The 27,623-nt window shown below is 47.2% G+C and overlaps 1 protein-coding gene across 2 annotated transcripts; it reads left to right on the top strand.

Annotated features, from left to right (window-relative positions):
• The first annotated feature begins 1,831 nt into the window (after window positions 1-1,831).
• DPH7 (diphthamide biosynthesis 7) lies at window positions 1,832-26,654 on the top strand. Of its 2 annotated transcripts, none has more exons than XM_050926530.1 (10): window positions 1,832-1,974; window positions 2,513-2,674; window positions 11,743-11,885; window positions 12,554-12,641; window positions 13,535-13,629; window positions 14,812-14,978; window positions 15,753-15,825; window positions 22,938-23,003; window positions 23,216-23,388; window positions 24,615-26,654. In XM_050926530.1, exons 2-10 carry the CDS (start codon window positions 2,534-2,536, stop codon window positions 25,076-25,078), a joined length of 1,410 nt encoding a protein of 469 aa, XP_050782487.1. In that variant the 5' UTR covers window positions 1,832-1,974; window positions 2,513-2,533; the 3' UTR covers window positions 25,079-26,654. The 2 variants fall into 2 exon arrangements, with proteins under 2 accessions (XP_050782487.1, XP_050782486.1); XM_050926529.1 differs by having other exon boundaries at window positions 24,612-26,654.
• The last annotated feature ends 969 nt before the right edge of the window (window positions 26,655-27,623 follow it).

Genomic DNA, 27,623 nt, shown 5'->3' with positions numbered 1-27,623 from the left:
CCCCCCGCTTCACCTCATCCGGCTCCCCCAGGCCTGCGCTCGTCCCGCCCCGCTTCACCTCACCCGGCTCCCCCCGGGCCTGCGCTCCCTCCTCCCCCCCCGCTTCACCTCCCCCGGCTCCCCCCGGGCCTGCGCTCGCCCCGCCCCCCCCGCTTCACCTCCCCCGGCTCCCCCCGGGCCTGCGCTCGCCCCCCCCCCCGCTTCACCTCACCCGGCTCCCCCGGGCCTCCGCTCCCTCCTCCCCCCCCCCCCCGCTTCACCTCACCCGGCTCCCCCGGGCCTCCGCTCCCTCCTCCCCCCCCCCCCCGCTTCACCTCACCCGGCTCCCCCGGGCCTCCGCTCCCTCCTCCCCCCCCCCCCCCGCTTCACCTCACCCGGCTCCCCCGGGCCTCCGCTCCCTCCTCCCCCCCCCCCCCGCTTCACCTCACCCAGCTCCCCCCGGGCCTGCGCTCGTCCCGCCCCGCTTCACCTCCCCCGGCTCCCCCGGGGCCTGCGCTCGCCCCGCCCCCCCCGCTTCACCTCACGCGGCTCCCCCTGGGCCTGCGCTCGTCCCGCCCCCCCCGCTTCACCTCACCCGGCTCCCCCCGGGCCTGCGCTCGTCCCGCCCCCCCCGCTTCACCTCACCCGGCTCCCCCCGGGGCCTGCGCTCGCCTCGCCCCCCGCTTCACCTCACCCGGCTCCCCCAGGCCTGCGCTCGCCTCGCCCCGCTTCACCTCACCCGGCTCCCCCCGGGCCTCCGCTCCCTCCTCCCCCCCCGCTTCACCTCACCCGGCTCCCCCAGGCCTGCGCTCGCCCCGCCTCCCCCGCTTCACCTCACCCGGCTCCCCCCGGGCCTGCGCTCGCCCCGCCCCCCCCGCTTCACCTCACCCGGCTCCCCCAGGCCTGCGCTCGCCCCGCCCCCCCCGCTTCACCTCACCCGGCTCCCCCCGGGCCTGCGCTCGCCCCGCCCCCCCCGCTTCACCTCACCCGGCTCCCCCGGGCCTGCGCTCGCCCCGCCCCCCCCCGCTTCACCTCACCCGGCTCCCCCGGGCCTCCGCTCCCTCCTCCCCCCCCCCCCCGCTTCACCTCACCCAGCTCCCCCCGGGCCTGCGCTCGTCCCGCCCCCCCCGCTTCACCTCACGCGGCTCCCCCGGGGCCTGCGCTCGTCCCGCCCCCCCCGCTTCACCTCACGCGGCTCCCCCTGGGCCTGCGCTCGTCCCGCCCCCCCCGCTTCACCTCCCCCGGCTCCCCCGGGGCCTGCGCTCGCCCCGCCCCCCCCGCTTCACCTCACCCGGCTCCCCCCGGGCCTGCGCTCGTCCCGCCCCCCCCGCTTCACCTCACCCGGCTCCCCCCGGGGCCTGCGCTCGCCTCGCCCCCCGCTTCACCTCACCCGGCTCCCCCAGGCCTGCGCTCGCCTCGCCCCGCTTCACCTCACCCGGCTCCCCCCGGGCCTCCGCTCCCTCCTCCCCCCCCGCTTCACCTCACCCGGCTCCCCCAGGCCTGCGCTCGCCCCGCCCCCCCCGCTTCACCTCACCCGGCTCCCCCCGGGCCTGCGCTCGCCCCGCCCCCCCCCGCTTCACCTCACCCGGCTCCCCCAGGCCTGCGCTCGCCCCGCCCCCCCCCGCTTCACCTCACCCGGCTCCCCCCGGGCCTGCGCTCGCCCCGCCCCCCCCGCTTCACCTCACCCGGCTCCCCCGGGCCTGCGCTCGCCCCGCCCCCCCCCGCTTCACCTCACCCGGCTCCCCCGGGCCTGCGCTCGCCCCTCCCCCCCGCTTCACCTCACCCGGCTCCCCCGGGCCTGCGCTCGCCCCGCCTCGGCTCACCCACCAGCCCCGCCTCCCGCCAGCCGAGCGCTCAGCCTGACCTGGAAGCAGATGGGCTGAGCCGCGCTCGCCCCGCCGGCTGCTCGGTGTGGGGTCGCTGAAGGGTGCAAGGCCAAGCCCCAGCACTGTCCCAGCTGGGGGAAGCGGCCCGGGTCTCCCGCTGCGCGCTGAGGTGAACGGTGAACCGCCCACAGCCAGGGGCGTGCGGGAGAGGCTGGCGTGTTAGCGCAGCCCGAGCGCCTGGTCCCGGCTTGTCACTGGGGCCGTGGTTGAGCTGCCTGGCTTTGCTGTCCCCCAAGCGCTGCTGCCTGTTTCGAGACAGCTGGATCCCTCGTGTGGGCGAGATGTGGGCCTGCTACTCGCTGTTCTTCTCTGTAAATCCTCCGTTGGGGAGGGACTTTATCCCGCGGGGTTTGGTTTCCCTTTGCACTGAGCTGCATAGCTAATGTACCGTGCAGTCTAGGGAGAGACCCTAGCATCTCTGTGCGCCTGAGAGAACCAGGTCTTTGTAGGGCAGCACTGCCGGAGGCTTGCTGGGCTTGCTTCTCCCAGCATAGTAGCTGTGCTGCATTTGTAGCTTCTCAGGAGATAGGCCACGCGGGGGCAGCTCAGCTGTGCTCTGCACGCCCCAGTCAGGGTCACTGTGTCTTCCCCCTGCTTCCTTTCGCTGTTTCTCTTACCTTCGTTTTCTGTGCTCTGCTCCTTTCTAGGCAGGATGAGCATGTTCTGACATGGCATTGCAGTGCAAGACTCAGACTCTTCAAGTGGTAGACACTGAGTACAGTGCAGATGCTGTGGAGTGGTGCCCTGTGGAAGGCTGGCATAGCATCCTGGTTTGTGGCACCTACCAGCTAAAGAAACCTGATAGAAAGGTAAGTGATAGAAATGATAGTAGCAGGAGGGCTGATTGAACAGCAGTGACATAGGCCAGTCCTCACCTCTTATTCATTGTGTGGACTGACTTCAGCTTCCTTGAGTTTTCAGATTACTGCTGAGAATGGGGTAGCAGCAAACTGCACAGATGTGAAATCTTGTTAGGACACAACATAAGAGAATAAGAGCCTGACCTAACCCACACTCCCAGATTCAGACAAGCCTGAATTCAGGGAAATATCTTCCTAGATTGAAACTGCTTAGCTCACATCCATTTCTGATTTGTATTATGCATTTGTCTGCACTAGGAGGTGGGGTAGTTCCCTTGAATGTATCTCATCTTCTGATTGCTCATGGACTCTGGGTGCATGCTACTATCACCCTGCTAAGGCCTACATGTGGGAAAAAGACTCAAAATTGAGTGAGACAGGCAAACTATCAAAGTTGTCAGCTGTAGAGAATGTGAAAGGCATTTCTGTAGCATAAATATTTTCTGTAGCCTCAGTAAAAAGCATACAAACAAAAAATCAAACCCTCAATTGTGGAAGGATAGTTGTGCTCTAAAGCGAGGCTTATGCCCTGTAATGAGGGACAGTGAAGAGGCTGATTAAGTATATCTCTGGTTGTAGTTTTGGGATTTTGTGTTGGTCTGTTCTTTGTTGCTACTTTTACTGAAAATGGAAAATCAAAAATAAAAAGAACTCTGGACTTGTTAGAAGAAGTCCTCTGTGTTTGCTACTTGTTTCCAGTATGTGAATAACTGTAAATACAGTGTTGTGTTGGTCATGGGGTTGATGCTGGAACTGTAGGGAGGGGTCCATCCATGGGAATTCAGTAAAGGATCTGGCCCTTTATATTGTGCTGATCTCTGGTAATTTGGGAATGTTTCATTGTGTGTGTGACGATGTATCCCATAATGCTTTATGGGAATATGACATAATGAGTATGTTTTATGCTACATGTGCCATGTAACATATCTCTGTAAAGGTTATGGTTTACTGACTCTATTCATCTTATTTGTACACATATATCATTTTTGTTCTTAAAGTTATGAATATTGACTGTATGCTTGCTTGATTTCTAAGGCCTTGGCTACACTTGCGCGTTATAGCTCAATAAAGCTGCCAAGAGCACTCTACCTCACTCCCCGTCCACAGTGGCAAGGCACGTAGAGCGCTCTGACTTCGTGGCTGGAGCGCTCCTGGTACTCCACCTCCCCGAGAGGAATAACGTTTGTTGCGCTGTCACTGGAGCGCCGCGGCGCCAGTGTGGACACCTAATGCTCTCTGATTGACCTCTGGAAGTGTCCCACAATGCCTGTTTCAGCCACTCTGGTCATCACTTTTGAACTCTGATGCCCTGTCCTCAGGTGACCAAGCGTCAGACCCGCCCTTTAAATTCCCTGGGAATTTTGAAAATCCCCTTCCTGTTTGCTCAGCCAGACGTGGAGTGCTCTCAGCGCATCTTTCCAGGTGGCCATGCCTCCATGTGCCAGGCGATCCCCAGTATGGAGCAGTGGCGAGATGCCTATCCCTATCAGTGTTTGGGTGGGGGAAAGCTGTGCAGTCCCAGCTGTGCTCCGGCTGTAGGAATTACGATACCTTCAGGCACATATTAAGGGCCATGAAGGACAGGGGCCATGGCTGGGATGCAGTGCAGTGTTGGGTTAAAGTAAAGGAACTATGGAATGCCTACTGCAAGCCCATCAGGCAAACGACTGCTCCGGTGCTGCCCCCACAACCTGCAAATTCTACAAAGAGCTGGATGCGATACTTGGGGGCGATCCCACTTCCGCTGCAACGACCACCATGGATGCTTCCGAGCCCAGCACAGCAACGTGGGGGGAGGAACGTACGAGCAGTGGTGCTGAGGCGAGGGGAAACACCCCAGAATCCCTAGATGCAAGCAGCCAGGAGCACTTCTTGAGCCAGGAGGAAGGCAGCCAGTCGTGGTGTCCGATTGCTTGGGGAAGGACAAACAACAGAGGAGGTTCCTGGTAAGTGGCTTTCTTTTCAGGAAGGAAATTTTTACGTATGGGCTCTTTAGGCGAGGATGGGGGAGCATTGCTGCACGCAGGCAAGCTGCGTATGGGCCAGGGAGGAAGCCGCATTGTAGGAGAAGACCCTCCGTTGCTTCCCTGTTCACCCTCAGCAGCAAGATATCTTCCAGTACGAACTCCTGTGGAGAATGTTGGCACAGTATTCAGTATAGGTTCCTCTTGCAGCTGTTGGCTCTTCTCTGGGTTTCTGTGCCTTGGGGACAGTACAGCCATGAAACAATCAGTCCCCATGGACCCTGTGCTTACTCACCATTTCTGGGGCTCCCACGGGTTATGTGCGCTCATTTTGGGACAGACAACGTATGGTTTTTGTGATTGCCCTCCTTAAGTGCGGGGAAATCGTTGCTCTGTCTGGTGTGTACAATGCTGCCTCTGTTAAGTGTTGCATTTTGCAAGAAGTCATGCAGCCTGTAAATGGGAATCGAAAGGCACAGACGTGGAGGGAGAGTGAAAGGAGAATCCGCCAGGAAAATGCAAAGCACCGGCAGCAAAGCATGGAACGGCTGATTAGCATAATGGAGCGCCAAGCGGACTCTATCCCGGCACTCGTCGTCATGCAGGCAGAACACCAGCGCACTTGCCCCCCTGCAGCCCTTGTCCCAGAACTCTTCCTCTTGTGCCCCCATGTCCCCTCCAACCCAATTTCCCCAACATCCGGCTTCTTACCACCCCCAGCTGCCTCCTACACCCATAGCTTTACCACCCACCCACGAAAACTATGACCCTTATTCACTGCACTCAACCCCCCTCAACATGCCTTATAGCCATCCTAAAGTGCAGCGCTCAGTGCAGTGAGAGTATGAAATCAGGATATACTGAAGACTATGAGTGAACCGGTCTCCACCCCACTCCCTTGCCCTTTTGGTAATTCTGCGTTACTTTGTTTTATTTCAATAAATGAATTTTCTTTTCAATAAATGGAGTTTTTTTGCTTTGAAAACATTCTTTATTAGTGCATAAAGCAAAATATACTTTAGCCCAGGAAAGCAACAAGCACTGCAAGTCAGTGTACCAAACATAGCCACTACACTCAACTTCCGTGCAGAGCACCAGACATTACTGATGGCTTTCAGCCTCAAATTGCTCCCTCAAGGCATCCCTAATCCTTGTGGCCCCACACTGGGCCCCTCTAATAGCTCTGCTCTCTGGCTGTGCAAATTCAGCCTCCAGGTGTTGAAGTGCGAGGCCCATGCCTGAGTGAAGCTTTCACCCTTCCCCTCACAAATATGGAGGGTACAGCACATGGATGTAACCACAGGGATGCTGTCTTCGGCCAAGTCCAGCTTCCCATAAAGAGAGCGCCGGCGGTCCTTCAAATGGCCAAAAGCACACTCCACAGTCATTCGGCACTGGTTCAGTCTGTAGCTGAACCATTCCTGGCTGCTGTCCAGGCTCCCTGTGTAGGGTTTCATGAGCCACAGAATTAAAGGGTAATCAGGGTCTCCAAGGGTCACAATGGGCATTTCGACTTCCCCTATGGTGATCCTCTGTTCTAGGAAAAAAGTCCTAGCTTGCAGCTTCTTGAACAGGCCAGTGTTCTGAAAGATGCGCGTGTCATGCAACCTTCTGGGCCAGCTTGCATTAATGTCAATGAAATGACCACGGTGATCCACAAGTGCCTGGAGAACCATGGAGAAATACCCCTTTCGGTTAACCTACTCGGAGGCTAGGTGGGCTGGTGCCAGAATAGGAATATGCGTCCCATCTATCACCCCACCGCAATTAGGGAAACTCATTTGTTTAAAGCCAGCCACAATGTCATGCATGTTACCGGAGTCACAGTTCTTCTGAGCAGGATGCGATTAATGGCCCTGCAAACTTGCATCAACACAATTCCAACCATCGACTTTCCCACTCCAAACTGGTTAGCGACTGATCGGTAGCTGTCTGGAGTTGCCAGCTTCCAGATTGCAATAGCCACGTTCTTCTCCACGGGCAGGGCAGGTCTCAGTCTCGTGTCTTTGTACCGCAAGGTGGGGGTGAGCTCAGCACACAGTCCCATGAAAGTGGATTTTCTCATCCGAAAGTTTTGCGCCACTGCTCGTCATCCCACACTTGCAGGACGATGTGATCCCACCACTTTGTGCTTGTTTCCCGAGCCCAAAAGCAGCGTTCCACAGTGGAGAGCGTGTCTGTGAATGAGACAAGCAATTTCATGTCTTATGCGTTACACGACTCGATATCATCGTCGAACTGCTCACTGTTACTTAGGATCTTAAGCAGTAACTCGACTGCCAAACGAGACATGCTGGCGAGACTTGTCAGCATGTTCCGCAGCAGTTCGGGCCCCATTCCCGCAGACCTGCACAGAAACTGTTGAAAGATGACGCCAAATGTGGACGGAAACACAGGGATTGCTGGGATGTGAAACGATGCATCATGGGGCTTTGAGACAGGATCCAGAATGCCCCGCACTCCATGCCCCCTTCCCACAAGCCACAGCGCCAGAATGGGAAGAAGGGCTCTGTGGGATAGCTGCCCATAATGCACCGCTCCAAATGCTGCTTCAAATGCCACCAATGTGGTCACACCAGCACGCTTGCAGCTCTTGTGGACAGACTGGAGAGCTTTCCCTAGTGCACTCTCCGAAGGCTGGTTGAACCCAAAGCGCTCTACATCTGCAAGTGTAGCCATGGCCTAATTAAGTTTTGTAAGGCATATGATCAACTTCTTTAGAAAGGAATTCGCAAAGTTAAGTGCCCAGTCAAGAGGCACTTAAGGAACAATGCATCTTCGAATGCTCCAATCCACATAAGAAGTCTTCCTGGAGACATACAAGATATCATGTGGACAATGGCTTCTGCCTGTAAAAACTGTGAGTCATGCATGGACATATGACTTGCCCAGGTGACTCCAGAACTCTCTTTTGGAGCTGAACTTTGCATAGGAGAGAGGAGGGGGTCTCCACCCACAGGAGAGAGTCTATTTTAGTCCGTGGGAGACCCCTCCATGTGGTCTTCAGCTGGCTAAAGAGAGAGCCTCCCCACCCCCCGCGGATACTCGAAAGAAACTGGAACAAAGGAGTGTGAGTGATTGGTGGACCTGGACTAGCAGAAGACTAGTCTGTAAAAGGAAGCTTACTGGAACTGGTGAGGTGGTGTTTGCATTCAGTTTCTTAGACATAGACTTGTGTGTTTTATTTTATTTTACTTGGTAATTCACTTTGTTCTGTCTGTTACTTCTTGGAATAACTTAAATCCTACATTCTGTATTTAATAAAATCACTTTTTACTTATTAATTTACCCAGAGTATGTATTAATACCTGGGCGTGGGGTGGGGAACAGCTGTGCATATCTCAATCAGTGTTATAGAGGGCGAATAATTTATGAGTAAAACAGATTTATTTGGGTTTAGACCCCACTGGGAGTTGGGCATTTGAGTGTTAAAGATAAGAACACTTCTGTAGCTGCCTTCAGTTAAGCCTACAGCTGTTGGGGATGTGGTTCAGACCTTAGGACTGGGTTTGCAGCAGTCTAGTGGGTCCTGAAGTCCTAAGCTGACAGGGCAGGAAAACAGGGATAGAAGTAGTCTTAGCACATCAGTTGGCAGCCCCAAGGGGGTTTCTGTGAGCCAGCCCGTCACAGTGTTACTGATATTTTCATGTAAAGTGTGGTTCTACTCTGAAAATCACTGTAAAATTGGCACGGTGAATTTCACATTTGGTTTCTCCTAGTGACTTCAGATACAAGGTGCTTGGTTAATATATAAAAAGGTGTGTGGTGGTTGTTTGTCTGCTTCTCCCTGCTAGCTGTACAAACTCACTCTGAGAGCTGACAGTGAAGCTGGGCTCTTCCTATCTCTTTCATGACCACCCGTAATAAAGATCATTTGGGCCAAATTATGCCTTCAGTGACACCTGGCTTTCATTGGCCTTCAGTGAGTTACTCCGGTGTGGCTGATTAAAGTTGGGTAACAATTTTGGTGATTATGTCCAACATGGAATAGATCCCAATTCCTCCTTTCATAGTTTTGTTAGCTGTGAAAGATTATTAGGAGTAAAACACAACTAAAAAAACTACAGTTAAAATTAGCATCTCTGAATCCTTAGAGCTGGCAAAACTGCTGAGTAAGTAGTGACCAATTTTACAGTCACTTTTTTTTTCAAAGTGGAACAGCACTTTGAATTGCTTTCATCAAGTGACAGGGCATTACCCTCTTCACTTGCATACTCCCGTATTGAAAACCACTTCCACTGCACCCTCAGCATAAACTATCAGAGAAGTAGCTGTGTTACTCCGGATCTGTAAAAGCAGCAAAGAATCCTGTGGCACCTTATAGACTAACAGACGTTTTGGAGCATGAGCTTTCGTGGGTGAATACCTACTTTGTCAGATGCATGTATTCACCCACAAAAGCTCATGCTCCAAAACGTCTGTTAGTCTATACGGTGCCACAGGATTCCTTGCTGCTTTTAACATAAACTATGTTCCTATCTGATCTTGAGAACTAAGCAGTGGACTTGTGTGGGAGACTTCCAAGGAATGCCTAGGTGATGCATGATGCTCGTTCAATAGGTGGCATGCTTTTTTCTGAGTCAGTCTTGAATCAGTGCTCCAGCATGGTGTTAAGAGGAGCTGAGCTGTGGGAGGGTTGCCTTTCTGAAAGGTGCAATACAAAAGTATTGAACAGCAAGTACACCTATATTCCTTCTCAGTTAACTAAATATGGGAATCTAATACTCCTTTCTGCCCTAAATCATTGTTGAGTGTTGCTGAAGGCTGTTAAACAGCTGCAGAGTCCCATCCCAGAGCTAGGTGAAGTGATACAGTTATCCCTTACCTGCCTCCTAACAGAGCTTGGGGCCTGATTTTTCAGAGTTGCTGAGGATGTGTAGATATCATTGGCTTTTCCAGGAGTGGTGGCTGCTTGACATCTCTGAAAAATGGCACTGCTAGTGACTTTCCCAAGGTCCTGCAGCAAATGATTGGACAAATGACCAGGAGGAGTATAAAAATATTGCTCAGGCATGCAGGAGTGAAATCAGGAAGGCCAAATCACACTTGGAGTTGCAGCTAGCAACGGATGTTAAGAGTAACAAGAAGGGTTTCTTCAGGTATGTTAGCAACAAGAAGAAAGTCAAGGAAAATGTGGGCCCCTTACTGAATGAGGGAGGCAACCTAGTGACAGGGGATGTGGAAAAAGCTAATGTACTCAATGCTTTTTTTGCCTGTGTCTTCACGAACAAGGTCAGCTCCCAGACTGCTGCACTGGGCAGCAGCATGGGGAGGAGGTGACTAGCCCTCTGTGGAGAAAGAAGTGGGTCAGGACTATTTAGAAAAGCTGAAAGAGCACAAGTCCATGGGGCCGGATGCGCTGCGTCCGAGGGAGCTAAGAGAGTTGGCGGATGTGATTGCAGAGCCATTGGCCATTATCTTTGAAAACGTATGGCCATCCGGGGAGGTCCAGGATGACTGGAAAAGGGCTAATGTAGTGCCCATCTTTAAAAAAGGGAAGGAGAAGGATCCGGGGAACTAGAGGCCAGTCATCCTCACCTCAGTCCCTGGAAAAATCATGGAACAGGTCCTCAAGGAATCAATTCTGAAGCACTTAGAGGAGAGGAAAGTGATCAGGAACAGTGAGCATGGATTCACCAAGGGCAAGTCATGCCTGACTAACGTAATTGCCTCCTATGTTGAGATAACTGGCTCAGAGAATGAGGGGAAAGCAGTGGATGTGTTATTCTTGACTTTAGCAAAGTTTTTGATATGGTCTCCCACAGTATTCTTGCCAGCGAGTTAAAGAAGTATGGGCTGGATGAATGGACTATAAGGTGGATAGAAAGCTGGCTAGATCGTCTGGCTCAGCGGGTAGTGATCAATGGCTCCATGTCTAGTTGGTAGCCGGTTACAAGCGGAGTGCCCCAAGGGTTGGTCCTGGGGCCGGTTTTGTTCAATATCTTCATTAATGATCTGGAGGATGGCGTGACCTGCACTCTCAGCAAGTTTGCAGATGACACTAAACTGGGAGGAGTGGTAGATATGCTGGAGGGTAAGGATAGCATACAGAGGGACCTAGACAAATTAGAGGATTGGGCCAAAAGAAATCTGATGAGGTTCAACAAGGACAAGTGCAGAGTCTTGCACTTAAGACGGAAGAACCTCATTCACTGTTACAGACTAGGGACTGAATGGCTAGGAAGCAGTTCTGCAGAAAAGGACCTGAGGTTACAGTGGATGAGAAGCTGGATATGAGTCGACAGTGTGCCCTTGTTGCCAAGAAGGCTAATGGCATTTTGGGCTGTATAAGTAGAGGTATTGCCAGCAGATCGAGGGACATGATCATTGCCCTCTATTTGACATTGGTGGAGCCTCATCTGGAGTACTGTGTCCGGTTTTGGGCCCCACACTACAAGTAGGATGTGGAAAAATTGGAAAGAGTCCAGCAGAGGGCAACAAAAATGATTAGGGGGCTAGAGCACATGACTTATGAGGAGAGGCTGAGGGAACTGGGATTGTTTAGTCTGCAGAAAAGAAGAATGAAAGAGGATTTGATAGCTGCTTTCAACTACCTGAAAGGGGATTCCAAAGAGGATGGTTCTAGACTGTTCTCAGTGGTAGCAGATGACAGAACAAGGAGTAATGGTGTCAAGTTGCAGTGGGGGAGGTTTAGGTTGGCTATTAGGAAACACTTTTTCACTAGGAGGGTGGTGAAGCACTGGAACGGGTTACCTAGGGAGGTGGTGGAATCTCCTTCCTTAGAGGTTTTTAAGGTCAGGTTTGACAATGCTCTGGCTGAGATGATTTAGTTGGGGATTCATCCTGCTTTGAGCAGGGGGTTGGACTAGTTGACCTCCTGATGTCCCTTCCAACCCTGATATTTTATGATTCTTTGTTGTTGGTAGAGCTGGGAACTCAACACAGTGAGTGCTGACTCTATCCCCTGCTCTGACTGGTAGAGCTTGGTTTGCTTTCTGACAGGGTCTTTGAGAGAGAAATGTTATAATATATGAAGGAGGTGAGAAAATAGCCCCTAAGCTTACAGACTTCCTTTGCCCTTGTTCGATGCAGCCTGGTGTAAACCCCAGTGAGAGTGATGAGCCCCACACACGTCTGGGTCGCCTCTACATGTATCACTATAGTGAAGAGCAGCCTTTCCTCCCACTGACTGAAATTCAAAGGATTGAAACTGCTGCCATCCTAGACATCAAATGGTAATGCTGGCTAGTGGGTGGAGGGGAGGGGGGGCATCAGGCTTCTTTGGCACTTGTGGCCAAGGGTTACCTGTGCCTGGACTGCTGCTGTAGGTGTTCTTTCTCTCCAACTGCCAGTAGCTTCTACTGCAGTAATGAATAAGCAGCTTTTGGTGATCACGGTGCTGTACAAGGTCTCTGCTTTTAGTTTAATAACATTTGTAGTATTAGTCTGTTCTAGGATGAAAAATATCAGTAAGGCACTGCTAGCTCTCAGTGTGGGCATCCCACACTTGAGCTGTGCCTGCTGCTTATCCAGTCTGGAGGCAGTTCTGTCCGTGCTTGTGGTACCAGGGGAAGCAGCAGGATAGACAGTATCAGGTGGGGGTGCTAGCTCTTTATTGGCTGTGAAAACTAGTTTTAAAGCTCTGACTCTTTTAAAATTAATTACTCCCACCCCCGCGTGTGCGCATGCACGCACACACACACAAAAAGGGCAGCTGAAGGGAACAGGAGCAATGCAAGTTAAGGTAGTTGCAGTTAGAGAGTATGCTGCCTGGCTGAGACTTGTCAAAGAACTTTAGAAAAAACGAACAAACAATATAGCTCCTCCTTCTGGACTGTTTTCTTTTCCTCTAATGCAAGACATGGACTTGAGTTTAAGACCTCGTTGTCAATTACTCTTCCAGGTGCCACATTTCCGTCGCACAACATCCCATGTTGGGCATTGCAAATGCCAATGGAACTGTGGAGCTCTGCCACCTGACTGGAAGTGAGGTAGGTGACTGGGATGACAGTCATTAATGTAAATTCCTCTAGCTTCATTGGTCATGTACAAAGGCTGTGGTGTTACTGAAAATGGTGTCAGAGGCTCCATGGTGCTTTCAGTGACTTCAGGGCTAATGTGTTCAGTTTACAAGTGAGGGGTTTTTTTTGTGTGTGTGGCATTTTTCCTAAATGCAAATGCCAACAATTTGTCCCTAATATCTGGGAGTCAAGCTTGCCTCTGTCTATCTGTGAAGAGTGGACGGTGAGGGGAGAAACGGAGAAGGGGTAGGGAAATTAGGACAGACAGAGAGCCTGGGGTTCTTCAGTTGCTGGGGAGAAGAAACAACTGTTGAAAGAGCAGTTGGCGAGATAGAACTGTCATAGAAGCCCAAGTATCAGGAGGCCCAACAAATAAAGTTTTGAGGAGGAGGCATGGGGCATTGTTAAAGGCAGCATAGAGATTGAGTGTGAAGAAAGGACTCTGTGATGAAGAGGTTATTGATGACTAGATGGCAGTTTCAATGGAGTGGAGAGAGCAGAAGCCAGCCTAGGAGTAAGTTAGGACACTGTGGCTAGATGGCCCTCTAGCCACAATGAGGTTTGAAATAGAGGAGCTGCTGGGATGGATAGTTGGGGAGTCAGTGAGTTTAAGTACAGGAAATGGGAGGCACCTTATGTGGATAGTAGTTCTTGTATCTGGCACTTCAGTGGCTTATATGTTATGATTTTTCTCTTTTATAATGCCAAGGATCCTAAAATTCTCCAGGGTATGAACCTACAGCATCCACGGAATGCAGCCACCTGTGGGGTCCCCCAGTGAGGGGTGAAAGAGCAATTAGATACTGTCTGTGTGGTGGTTTCTGTCTTCCTGATTTTGATCGATTTCCTTTTCTCTCTAGTAGAAGAACAGCTGCATGTTGGAGCCACTCTGCAGTGTTGATTTAGGAGCACAATGCATTGCTTTGTCTCTGGACTGGTCCACAGGACGGGAGCAGTGGTGAGGAGGGGAATAAGTATGGCACTCTGGGGGGTGTGTGTGTGTGTGTAAGTAAGACACTTCCACCGTCCCTGCTCTCAAGAGGCTTAGAATTGCCTTTGAGGCTCCTTCATGCAGAGACGTTTGCTGTGGGGTCTCTGCATGTGAACCATTAACAAGGAAATGGCTTGGCAGCTTTAGTGCTTGTGTAAAATCTAAACTCAACTTAGTCTGAGCCCCAGTAGTCTCCTGTAGTGGGGAAGCTGAGAAACTCAGTCTAGAAGTGGCTGCTCTCCTATCTTCTCTCAGAGTTGATTCCAGGAATGTCCTCACCATGTAAAATTAGTTAGATGTCACCCTCAGGCTGAAGGGAACTGTTTGTTTTCAAAGTTAGGGGGAGAGAGAAGTGTGGATTGAACACAGGGCTGGGAACCAGGGGGAGTTCTATAGTTGACATTGTTTAACTTAATTTGGAATAGTTTTTTAATTGCTTGTGTCCATTATACTGTGTCTGTGCATGTTGTTTAATGAATTGACAAAACTTCTGGCCTTGGGCAAGTCCCTTTGTGTATATCTTTTCTTCTCCATCTTTAAAAAGGGATAACCACTATCTGTGTTGATTCAGAGGGGCATCCCTGTAAAGTCTGTCGCTGCTGCTTAATCACTTGGGAAGCAAAGGCCTTCTCCCTCCCATGGGGCTGAACATGCAGCATCTGCAGCATTCCCAGCCCCTGCAGACCCAGTGAGTGGGAGAGCAGTGTGGGAAATTGCCTTACAGGACAGATGAGACATCTTAATGGGTGTTTCAATAGCGTTTTGAAGCTGACAGGATACTAAAGACCTTATTTCAATTAATTGTCCCAAATCAGTATGAGATTATCATTTCCTGTTTGAGAGCAGGGAGCTGGGATTGTGAATATTGCCGTGCTTCCCGTGCAGTTTAGACTGAAGATGAAATCCAGCTCTTAAGAACAGGGGACTGGTGCACTCTGCAGATGCCCAGCATTGGTGTCTGCTTGGAAGCCTTGCTCCCCTAGTGTTGCTCCATGTCTATGTTAATAGACAGACACTCATCATTTGTGTGTTAACTAGTCTTTTCAGGGTGTAACATGGCTGCAGGTGTGAAGGAGAAAGTCACTGGATTAAATGCTGGGACATGAGTTGTCTTAAACGCTAACATGTTGTCTGTCTCTCCTGCTGTAGTGGGCACCCACTGAGAGTAATCAGCAGTGATTCAAAGGGGAAGCTGAACCTACTTTCAATAGATGAGTCTGCTCCTTCCGTGCACATTCTTAGCCAGTGGAAGGCTCACAACTTTGAGGCCTGGATTGCTGCTTTTAATTACTGGGACACAGACATTGTGTATTCAGGTGTGAACACTAAAAGCCTTTTCTTGGGGGAGGGGCAGGAAAATATCCTATAGATACGTGGCTATCAAAATACCCATTTCCATGGTGGCTACTTCTCTTTTCCCTCCTACCCTTTGCATGTGCATCATGATGACACTTCTTGCTGCTGCACCAGCCAGCTGACATCTTCTCAGTGTTTGTGCCATTGCTTGGAAAAATAATCCTTGAAGGAGTGACTGTAGGAAGTTGTGGGTATTGAAATGCCCACCCTGACTGTTCATTAGCCAAGAGGGAGTAGTACATTGTAGTCAGAACAGGAAACTGAAGTGAGGGCTCTGGGATTCTAGTTCCAGCTCAGCTGTTGACTTAGAGTTTGATCTTGGCACATCACTTCACTTCTCTGAGTGTCGATATTGTGAAGTGGAGATACCTCCATAGATGGTTTGTGAGATTCAACTTACGTTTGTGAAGTGCTCTGAGATGCTTGGAAGAAAGGTGCCAAATAAATGTTGACTACTATATACTTCCATTTAGGTAGGGTTCTTTCTAACCCTTTCCCCTCCCTGATCCTACCTCACACTTTTGGATGAACTGAAATCTTTGTGGTACACGGAACAGCTCTGCCCTTCATTCCATTGAAAAACGCAAGTCCTGCTATGATCTTCTGAGTGCAACAGTAGTAAGGGCAATGTCTCCAACTCTAGTCATGCTCCAGAGCTGTCAAATCTCAGCTTCTTCTATGGTGCACTGATTTCCCAACTAGTGTTAATACAGAGACAATCTCTCCTTGTACAGGTGGAGATGACTGCATGCTGAGGGGCTGGGACACCAGGTGCTGCCCAGAAATGCCTATCTTCACCAGCGAGAGGTAACTAAGCCACTCAGACAGATGGCCATAGAATTATAGTGCATGACTGACTATGACTAAAAAGTAACAGAGTCCTGTGGCACCTTATAGACTAACAGAAGTATTGGAGCATAATACTTCTGTTAGTCTATAAGGTGCCACAGGACTCTTTGTCACTTTTTACAGATCCAGACTAACACGGCTACCCCTCTGATACTTGACTATGACTAAGTATGTTCTCTCCCATAATTCCAGTAAAATTTAAATTTCAGCTTTTAACCATTCAGGGCATGTCATGATCTTGTCCATCTGTGCAATTTGTTCTCTTAGAGATATCTCTTGGAGAGTCTATTGATAGAGATTCTCTAGGGTTTAGTCAGGAGGAGAGGATGGAAGAGGAGAAACATTCATATAAAAAAGATTCAGACACATCAGAAAAGGGCAGACAAATAAACAGTGACAAATTTTTAAAGTGCTTGTACACAAATGCTAGAAGTTTAAATAATAAGATGGGTAAACTAGAGTGCCTCACATTAAAGGAGGATATTGATATAATTGGCATCACAGAAACCTGATGGAGTGAGGACAATCAATGGGACACAATTATTCTGAGGTACAAAATATATTGGAAGGACAGAACAGGTCATGCGGAGGGAGAGGAGGGGAGTGGCACTATATGTGAAAGAAAATGTAGTATCAAATGAAGTAAAAATCTTAATCGAATCCACATGTTCCATAGAATCTCTATGGATAGTAATTCCATGCTCCAATAAGAATTTAACAGTAGGGATCCGTTGTCAACCAGCTGACCAGGACATTGATCGTGACTATGAAATGCTAAGGGAGATTAGAGAGGCTATCAAAGTAAATAATTCAATAATAGCGGGGGAATGCAGTTATCCCCATATTGACTGGGTACATGTCACCTCAAGACAAAATGCAGAGATAAAATTTCTCGATACTTTAAATGACTGCTGCTTGGAGCAGCTGGAACAGGAACCCACAAGAGGAGAGGCAATTCTTGATTTAGTCCTGAGTGGAATGCAGGATCTGGTCCAAGAGGTAACTATAACAGGACGGCTTGGAAATAGTGACCATAATATAATAACATTTAACATCCATGTGGTGGGAGGAACACCTCAACAGCCCAACATTGTGGCATTTTATTTCAGAAAGGGGAAGTATGCAAAAATAAGGAGGTTAGTTAAACAGAAATTAAAAGGTACAGTGACTAGAGTGAAATCTCTGCAAGCTGCATGGACGCTTTTCAAAGACACCATAATAGAGGCCCAACGTAAATGTATACCCCAAATTAAAAAGAACTAAAAAGAGCCACCATGGCTTAACAACCATGTAAAAGAAGCAGTGAGAGATAAAAGGGCATCTCTTAAAAAGCGGAAGTCAGATCCTAGTGAGGTAAATAAAAAGGAGCATAAACACTGTCAAATTAAATGTAAAAATGTAATAAGAAAAACCAGAAAGAAATTTGAAGAATAGGTAGCCAAAAACTCAAAAGGTAATAACAAAATGTTTTGTTAAGTACATCAGAAGCAGGAAGCCTGCTGAGCAACCAGTGGGGCCCCGGACGACTGAGATACAGAAGGAGCACTTAAAGACGATAAAGTCATTGCGGAGAAACTAAATGAATTCTTTGCTTCAGTCTTCATGGCTGAGGATGTTAGGGAGATTCCCAAACCTGAACTGTCCTTTGTAGGTGACAAATCTGAGGAATTGTCACAAATTGAAGTGCCATTAGAGGAGGTTTTGGAACTAACTGATAAACTTAACAGTAACAAGTCACCACGACCAGATGGCATTCACCCAAGAGTTCTGAAAGAACTCAAATGTGAAATTGCAGAACTATTAACTATGGTTTGTAATCTGTCCTTTAAATCAGCTTCTGTACCCAGTGACTGGAAGATAGCTAATGTAATGCCAATATTTAAAAAGGGCTCTAGAGGTTATCCTGGCAATTGCATAACTCAGTACCGGGCAAATTAGTTGAAACAATAATAAAGAATAAATTGTCAGACACATGGAAGAACATAAATTGTTTGGCAAAAGTCAACATGGTTTCTGTAAAGGGAAATCCTGTCGTACTAATCTGTTAGAGTTCTTTAAAGGGATCAACAAACATGTGGCCGAGGGGGATCCAGTGGACATAACATACTTAGATTTTCAGAAAGCCTTTGACAAGGTCCCTCCCAAAGGCTCTTACATAAATTAAGTTGTCATGGGATAAGAGGGAAGATCCTTTCATGGATTGAGAACTGGTTAAAAGACAGGGAACAAAGGGTAGGAATTAATGATATATTCTCAGAATGGAGAGGGGTAACTAATGGTGTTCCCCAAGGGTCAGTCCTAGGACCAATCCTATTCAATTTATTCATAAATGATCTGGAGAAAGGGGTAAACAGTGAGGTAGCAAAGTTTGCAGACGATACTAAACTGCTCAAGACAGTTAAGACCAAAGCACACTGTAAAGAACTTCAAAAAGATCTCACAAAACTAAGTGATTGGGCAACAAAATGGCAAATGAAATTTAATGTGGATAAATGTAAAGTAATGCACATTGGAAAAAATAACCCCTCATCATATTATATGTATAGTTGGGGCTAATTTAGCTACAGCTAATCAGGAAAGAGATTTTGGAGTCATCGTGTAGAGCAGTGGTTCTCAAACTAGGGCCGCTGCTTGTTCAGGGGAAGCCCCTGGCGGCCGGGCTGATTTGTTTACCTGGCGTGTCCGCAGGTTCAGCTGATCACGGCTTCCACTGGCTATGGTTCACTGCTCCAGGCCGATGGGGGCTGCAGGAAGGGCGGCCAGCACCTCCCTCAGCCTGCGCCTCTTCCTGCAGCCCCCATTGGCCTGGAGTGGCGAACTGCGGCCAGTGGGAGCCGCAATTGGCTGAACCTGCAGACACGGCAGGTAAACAAACCGGCTTGGCCTACCAGGGGCTTTCCCTGAACAATCGGCGGCCCAAGTTTGAGAACCACTGGTGTAGAGTTCTCTGAAGATGTCCGTGTAGTGGGCAGCGGCAGTCAAAAAAGCAAACTGGATGTTAGGAATCATTAAAAAAGGGATAGAGAATAAGATGGAGAATATCTTATTGCCCTTATATAAATCCATGGTACACCCACATCTTGAATACTGTGTACGGATGTGGTCTCCTCATCTCAAAAAAGATATACTGGCATTAGAAAAGGTTCTGAGAAGGGCAACTAAAATGATGAGGGGTTTGGAACGGGTCCCACATGAGAAGAGATTAAAGAGGCTAGGACTTTTCAGCTTGGAAAAGAGGAGACTAAGGGGGGAATATGATAGAGGTATATAAAATCATGAGTGGTGTGGAGAAAGTAAATAAAGAAGTTATTTACTTCTTCCCATACTATAAGAAGTAGGGGCCACCAAATGAAATTAATGTGCAGCAGGTTTAAAACAAATAAAAGGAAGTCCTTCTTCACACAGTGCACAGTCAACCTGTGGAACTTGTTGCCTGAGGAGGTTGTGAAGGCTAGGACTATAACGGTTTAAAAGAGAACTAGATAAATTCATGGTGATTAAGTCCATTAATGGCTATTAGCCAGGATGGGTGAGGAATGGTGTCCCTGGCCTCTGTTTGTCAGAGGGTGGAGATGGATGGCAGGAGAGAGATCACTGTTAGGTTCATTCCCTCTGGGGCACCTGGCATTGGCCACTGTTGGTAGACAGGATGCTGGGCTGGATGGACCCTTGGTCATAGAATATCAGGGTTGGAAGGGACCTCAGGAGGTCAGCTAGTCCAACTCCCTGCTCAAAGCAGGGCCAATCCCCAACTAAATCGCTAAATGGTCCCCTCAGGGATTGAACTCATAACCCTGGATTTAGCAGGCCAATGCTCAAACCACTGAGCCATCCCTCCCCCCAAATAAAAGACCAAAGGAGGGAAAGCAGCACTGTTTCTGCCTGGTCTGACCCAGTATGGCCATTCTTATGTTTTCTTGTTCTGCTGTCTTTGGTTGGTTAGCTGCCACTTTGAGCACTAGGTCATTTGGATTCAAGTTGTGGGATTGGTGCCCAGCCAGGGATTTGGGGGAGGTGACAGGGAAGGGATCTTGCCTCTTTTCCTAGACTTTGGAGTGGCAGTGGAGCAACTTCCTAACCTCTATGGAATCTTTGTGACTGGAGTAGTCTCCAGCCTCTGTGCAGGGAGGATTGGCAGATGGATGTTCTGGCTGCATCCCTGTCCCAGACGAAATCACTGCTACATGGTAGCATGTATGGATTCCTGTGGAACTGGAGCCCATGGAAACATGGGAGTGCATGGCTTCCAAGATCCCTCCCGTCTCTCTGCCAGCTCTCTTCCCCACCCCTCACTTTAGGCTGAGTTTTCTATACCTGTGGTGCTGGGGCCAAGAGTTCCCCCAGTCATAACTTGTAGATAATGCTTAATCTTCTGGATGTTAAATCAAGCCAGTTGTTGCTTCCAACTCTGGAAGAATTTGAATGCATCTCACTTGATGTGTAAAAACTAATGTGCCAAAGGGCTCTGTAATGGATGGGACACCTAGGGTTGAGAAGAGGACATAGGTTTGCAGTATGAAATGACAGCAAAATGGTCCACCATGCAAATTTGGGCTGCATATGTAGAGGCCTCACAGTACAGGGAGGGGATAGTCCCTCTCAACAAAGCTGATGATCAGATGATGGTCAACACCTGGGCCTCTCAGTACCAGAAAGATATTGATACATTGGAGAGAACTTGGAGAGGAGCAATAAAAATTGATCAGGGAGCTGAAGGGACTGACTTGTGCAGGAAAAATAAGAGCTATAGGAAACATGTTCAGCTTGCATAAGAAATATGGGGGGATATAAAGCTACCAAGATTTGAAAGGTCTAAATGCTAATTATGGAGTAGAATTAGTATGGTACAAGGAACTGGGATAAAAAGATGTGCCCATCCATAATGGAAAGGAAATTGAGGCAAAATTTAAGCTAGATAGAAGAAAGAACTTCCTGGCAAAGCTCTGTTGGGCTCTAGAATGCTTTTCTCCAAGGGAAGTGGTGAAAAATCCGTCACTGGACTAAATGCTAGAACAGGGGTAGGCAACCTATGGCACGTGTGCCGAAAGCAGCACGTGAGCTGTTGTAAAGTGGCACTCACACTGCCCGGGTCCTGACCACCGGTGCGGGGAGCTCTGCATTTTAATTTAATTTTAAATGAAGCTTCTTAAACATTTGAAACCTTATTTACTTCACATACAACAATAGTTTAGTTATATATTATAGATTTATAGAAAGAGTTTATCTAAAAAGGTTAAAATGTATTACTGACATGCAAAACCTTAAATTAGAGTGAATAAATGAAGACTCGGCACACCACTTCTGAAAGGTTGCCGACCCCTGTGCTAGAAAATATCCTGCACTAGCCTCTCGGAAATGGAATGACCTATTAAATTCACCAGTTCATCTCAGTCTGGGATTCTTTTGCCTCCTGTCCTCTCTGTACCCCCCACTAAAATGGTAGAGGTGGGTTCTTCTTAAAAGAAGTGGATTGATGGAGACCAACAAAACTCCCAAGAGTAACATTATCTGCATTTTAAAATGACTAAAGACAGGGCAGCTTTTTGCTAAACTTTTATTTTCTCTCTCCTCCCATCTTTTTACATTAATTTCTTTTGTAGTTGTGTTTTATTAGACATACCCTACAATTAAAACCATGTGTACCACTTTTCAACTAAGCTCTGTTTATAATCCTGATAAGACACTGTGGTTTATTGTTAGTTACTACTTGAGGAACTATATCAACCTCTCTGGCATGCAGCTATTTTGCAGAAACCCATGCCACATCAAGCCATAAATTTGTTCCTCTGTGAGTCTTGGAATTGCTGCCAATGAATACTCTCCTGCTAGAAAGCTGTGTGGCAGGAGTATTGCTCTTAAGAAAGCTCAAGACACACATGGGCACTAGCAGAGTTTATATTTTCTAAGGCTAGAAGGAACCAATGTGATCATGTAGTGTGACCTTCTGTATAACAGAGGCCATATAAATTGACCTGAATTAATTCTTGTTTGAACTAGAGCATATGTTCCAGAAAATCATCAATCCGGATTTAAAGATTGCCGCAAGTCTTTTTCATGGTCACTGCTTCTCAGGATAGAATCCCTCTGCCTGTCAATATGGCCTAGATATAGGACATTACATTTGGCTATATTAAAATGCATATTGTTTGCTTGCACTCAGCTTACCAAGTGCTCCAGATCGCTCTGTGTTAGTGACCATTTTGTTCAGTATTTATCCCTCCTCCAGCTTTGAGTCATCTGCAAACTGATTTCAGTTTCTTTCAGATCGATTAAAATATGTTAAATAGTATAGGGACAAGAACTGATCCCTACAGGACCCCACTAGAGACACAACTGGATACTCTGCTGAACATGAGCTCCGAGCGCAACGATGTGGGCAAAAGGGCTTATGCGATTGTTGGATATATAAACAGGCAACTCTTGAGTAAGAAAGTTACATAACCTCTATATTTAGCACTGGTGCAACTGCTATTGGAATAGTGTGTCTGGTTCTGGTGTCCACAATTCAAGAAGGATGTTAATAAATTGGAGAGGATGCTCAGTGATGATTCCCTGTTTACATTTATATTTTGAGACCTGTCATTTAGGCAGCTTTTAATTAATTTAATATGTGCCATGTTAATTTTGCATTGTTCTAGTTTTTAATCAAAATATCATGTGCTACCAAGTCAAACACCTTACAGAAGTCTATTACATCAATGCTATTATCTTTATCAACCTAACTTGTAATCTCATTGAACAAAAAATTAAGTTAGTTTGACAAGGTCTATTTTCCATACCCCATGTTGCTGGGTATGAATTATATTACAGGACTCAATAAATTAAAAGAGGGTATCAACTGTTCCATTATTTTATTTGGAATTGGCAAAAGGACTACTCTCTTCCTGTGTACTGCACTACAATCACTATCCCGGGGTTTAAGGCTGTCCTTAACTCCTTATTATAAGAAGCTTTGTTGCAATGAAGGTTGCCATAGAGCTCTCCAATTTTGAGAACAAAATAAACTATCTTCTTACTTTGTGCACTCTTTCTTGGTCTCCATTCTCCTGTTGCATGTTGTTCCTCTGCAGACATTCAATGGGCGTGTGCAGCATTCAGTGCAGTCCACACCGGGAGTATCTTCTGGCTACAGGAAGGTGAGTTATCTCTAGATGCTCTTACCTGACATCCCCCACCTGCCTCATTATTTGCAGTCCATGGCTGCTTCCCCAAAAGCTCTTGTGGGAAGAGGCTGACATCAGTGGAGTGTCGTGGAAAGTGCATTGCATCCTCTTTATTACTTCTGTGCACTATGCACTAAAATTCCTTTGCTGGTTTGTGCATGTTTATTTGTGGTGTCTGTTTCCAGCTATGACGAACATGTTCTCCTATGGGACACCAGGAATATGAAGCAGCCATTGGCAGACACCCACGTTGAGGGTGGAGTTTGGAGGCTGAAGTGGCACCCAACACGGGAGCACTTGCTGTTGGCTGCTTGCATGCATAATGGATTCAAAATCCTTGACTGCCAAGGAAGTATGGGTGAGTGTTCAATAGAGCAGGAAAGGATGTTCTTCCCTCTCCTCCACACACTGACTACAGATGGAAGGGAAGGCCAGTGGATGCTACTGCACTAAATAAATGGTAGAAATATATTGTCAAGAAGCCTAGGTGTTCAATTCACTTGTAAGAACTCCTTGCTTGACATGTGTACTCCTCTATACTTCCCCTGATGGACCAACAATTTTATTGTACCATTTTGGAGTGGTCTCGCCAATCATAGTGCAGGGACACTGTAACTACTGATTTGTACTACTGTAACTAGTGATCAGTCATATTATGCAAACCCTTGCATTCTGGCATGAGGGTGGTAGCCATTCATGTGGCCACTTCAGTTTATTGCTTCATCCAAATGATAGGACGATGAGACACTTCTGAATGTGTGATTGCCTGTTAGATGCTTTGTATTAACTTCGTAATAACTGTATCCTGAGCTAACAGGTCTGCTATTGAGAAGGCTGGTTGTTGCCTCAAACAACCTCCAAACCAGTCCAAGCACAGTTACTGCCCAGTGTTTAGGTGTTAGTTATAGCCTGCACTTGTGTTCAGGCCATGTTACACAGGACTGCAGTCAGATTCTTGGTTCTGCCAGTGTCTGGCTGTATGACCTTGGGCAAGTCACCTAACCTCTCTGTGAAAAGGGGATAATACTTCATGTTGGAAGGGGTGATGAGGATGAACTGGTTCATATCTGTGCAGCACTTTGAAGTTGAAAAGTGCTATGATTGGTTAGTGCTAAACTCTTATTACTTGATCACTTAAAATGTGCTCTCTACCTCATAGAATGGAAGGCCAGATGTTCAGTGGGGACAACCACCTGCCATAAAAGAACATAGTGTATAGGTCTTGGCAGTTGTAGCATTTTCAGTTTCTGTGTGAGACTGCTTTCATGGTGCCTCTCCTCTGAGCCCTATAAGAGCAGCATAGGCATGCTGATCCTCTTTCCCCTCCAATGAGCTGAGTGAAGATGAGGCTATAAAGAGGCTGTAGAAAGTTGATGGGGAGAACTTCCTTTTTACCATTGCCTCATATCTTCTTGAAGGTGTCTGAATCTTTTTGTTGTGTGAAGGAGAACGGTAATCAGTAACACTTGGGGTGGAATAGGGGAATTCTTCTTGACTAAATTGTCAGCACTGGAACAGCTGGCAGACAAGCTACCTGAAACTGGGATTTGCAACTTGATTTCCACTTATTCTTCTTTTTAGCAGAAAACACTGAGGAATGCACTGTTGTGTCATCCTACATCTTGCATAACTCCTTGGCTTATGGAGCTGATTGGTCAAGACTCTCCCCAAGGGATTCCTTGGCTGCAAAACAGGACCCACTTTCTGCACCCGAGTTGTCTGAGGGACCAGTGGCAAGTTCGGATCAAGGAGGCAAGAAACTGGATCTGCAAATCCAGAACCTGAAGATAGTTTATGAATCTCCTACAGCTACTTTTGATGTATTGTTAGATGAGGAGGGTGAAGACACCATCTCCCAGGTCAGACCAGAGAGTGGTTCTGATCCTCATTCTCAGTGTCGTGATGGAAGGGGACTGGACATCAAGCGTGATCAAACTGAATTAGCAAAGGGTCAGAGAGAGAGCAGCATCCTAGCGACTTGTTCATTTTATGATAACATCCTACATGTTTGGAAATGGGAAACCAGTCAAATCAACCCTTCAGAGTAAAATATTAAATATTATTCCTAGTCTGAAACACAATTTCACTCGAACAGCCTTGAAAAGTCCCTGTCTCTCAAATGTCCCAGAGGGAAAGTATAGGAGACTTTTTTGTATTGAGAACGGTATCTGCAGCCTATGCCCAGTATAACTTCCACTGGGGTTTTTCCAGTTTTATTGCCTGGGAGCTCATAGCTCCTGAATTTCTGAAGACCTGTACCGTTAAATTAAGGCAACTACATTCTTAGTGTTTTGTGTCTAACTCTGACTAAACCAAAATGAATAGTCTGCTGCCTTTGCTGAGGGACATAGTAAAACATGGGTGCTTCTACTTGGCTGTCCTTTACTGTTGTGATTCAGAGTGACAGTGGTGCATTTCAGGGGATGCTTCTTTAGGCATGAAATATACCTCCCTTGACAACTAGTCTGCGTTTGTAAGTCTTGCCTCCAATTCCAGAGTTGTGGGTGGGTGCCACCTTTCTTTGTCCCTCTCTCCCAACAAAATCCGCCCCATCTCACATCAACCAAACCTTGCTGCAGCACTAAATTATATATGCACACTGTTACATAATAACCACAAAATTTGGATTTGAAAGTTCAAGGGTTTTATATGGGTGTTTAAATACAAGCATAGGTCACTGGCTTGTTTTGTAAACTGCCATATGCTGTGAGGACATGCTGCACAGGGAACATGTTTATAGTGACTTTGGATACAGAGAAATTCCTTTTAGAATGAAATCCCAGATTGTCTCAGTGTACATGACAGAACAGATTGCAAGTGAAGTTGTGTACTGAAAAGTGTCTTTATCATGAGGATTCTGCTGTGGCTGCATATGTGTAATTTTACACCTAATTTACTGCATGAGTACAAGTTGATTTTCAGGTTATCACTTGTCAACAAACACCACTTGGTTTTGCATGATCACACAGTGAATCTCATTGTATATTAGTGCTTGCAGCAAAGAAACCCTTTAAAAAAGCAAACTCTGCAACAAACCCATATCCAGAGAGTGAGACCTATAATATGAGACTAGGGTCAAATCAGATTTAAAAAAAAGGTGCGGGTTTTTCAGCTTAAATCTCAAAACCCTCAACCCCTGTTGGTAGCACTTCCTGTTGTTCTTTAAAAATATAAAATTATTAATAATGCAATCCTAAATAGGATGTCTCCAGAATTACTTGAGGTTGCCCTGTTGGATTCTTACTATGAAATACCAGTAAAGCACTACATTAATGGGGCACTACCCTGGTGTTCCTGATTACCATCAACCAAAAACCAGTTTAAAATAACTTCTATCTTGGATGGTTTTTCTTTGAGAATCTTAATGAATCATTAGCTTAGAAGGGAAGAAACACCAGCAGCAACTATAGTTTTTGTAATAGTAAATACATATAGCTATTAAAACGATGTACAGAAATAACTAATCTTCTTAATGTGCAAACCCTTGTTTGAGGGTACCATGTGTATTTTGGCACACCTCTTATTTTGAGTGCTGTTTTATGGAGATGCATATCAGCATTGTGAACAAAAGTTTTTGTTAAAAAAACTATTTTTGGATGTTTCTAAAATAAAAAGTTTAAGTGAGTTATATCTCTCTTCTTATTTATCAGTTGAAAAGTTCCAAGGAAACTCAAATATATTGGTCCTGTTCTGTGGTATCTGCTGCTGGATTGCACAGACAGTTTAGATTATTGTTAAACAGATACCCACCAAGCAACACACACACTGTTGCTTTTATTTTGCATGTGGGATGATGCTGCTGCTGAGAACCAAGACTGAAGAACAAGAAACCATCTGGGATTAGTCTACCAAATGCGAAATGATGCTGTATGAGAGGTAGTGAGAAGAAATGAAGAATAGAATTGGAGGGATGACAGATTTTTGGATGAAAATGTGCTATAGAAGGGAGAAGTATTTATTATGCAGACTAGCTGTGATTCTTGACCAGAAGATGACTTTTAGATGAGATTAGCATAGTATGTTCATTTTTAAAGCTATGGAGTCAAACTATATTTTTGTTAGGTGAAATCCAGCTATACCAGTGTGGGTTTGTTCCGTACAATTGTGTTAGCAAGTCTACAGTTAGGTGGCCCAAGTGCCAAGTTTCTGTTACCCTCATTTACAGTATTAACATTTTGTGTTTAGTGTAGCTATTAAAAAGACATTCCCTTTCTTGAAGAGTTCACTGCCTGACTGACAATGATCAAGATAGGACCCCGAGAACAACATCTGGAAAGAAAAGGATGCAGAAGGTAACTTAATATACATTGTTCAGTTTAACAGAGATTTGCTGTTGGGAAAACTACCCCTTTCTCCATCCCTGCTAATAATTATATCCCTCCCTACTATCCAAAATAATCTGAGTCAACTTCTGCACCATGCTGTCTAGCGGGTTACTGATAGTGATCCTCCTCAGAGGGTGGACATTTTGCTCAGCAGCTAGCTCACTGTCTGTAGCTTCCATGATGAGTTTAACAGTCTAACCCCTATATTGACTGGCTCCTATATTCAGCCTTTCAGTTCTTTGCCTCCTCATCCTTAAGTTGCTGTATA

This window comes from Gopherus flavomarginatus, chromosome 17 (assembly GCF_025201925.1).
Source record: "Gopherus flavomarginatus isolate rGopFla2 chromosome 17, rGopFla2.mat.asm, whole genome shotgun sequence".
NCBI lineage: Eukaryota > Metazoa > Chordata > Testudines > Testudinidae > Gopherus > Gopherus flavomarginatus.
This window is presented reverse-complemented; position numbering and strand designations above follow the sequence as displayed.

Excerpts from the sequence above, each read along its gene's own strand:
- DPH7 (XM_050926529.1), top strand. The coding sequence starts at position 2,534 with ATGGCATTGCAGTGCAAGACTCAGACTCTTCAAGTGGTAGACACTGAG. Across the intron at positions 12,642-13,534 it reads GCCACCTGACTGGAAGTGAG|AAGAACAGCTGCATGTTGGA; the intron begins GTAGGTGACTGG and ends TCTCTCTAGTAG. Across the intron at positions 23,389-24,611 it reads TGACTGCCAAGGAAGTATGG|CAGAAAACACTGAGGAATGC; the intron begins GTGAGTGTTCAA and ends TCTTCTTTTTAG.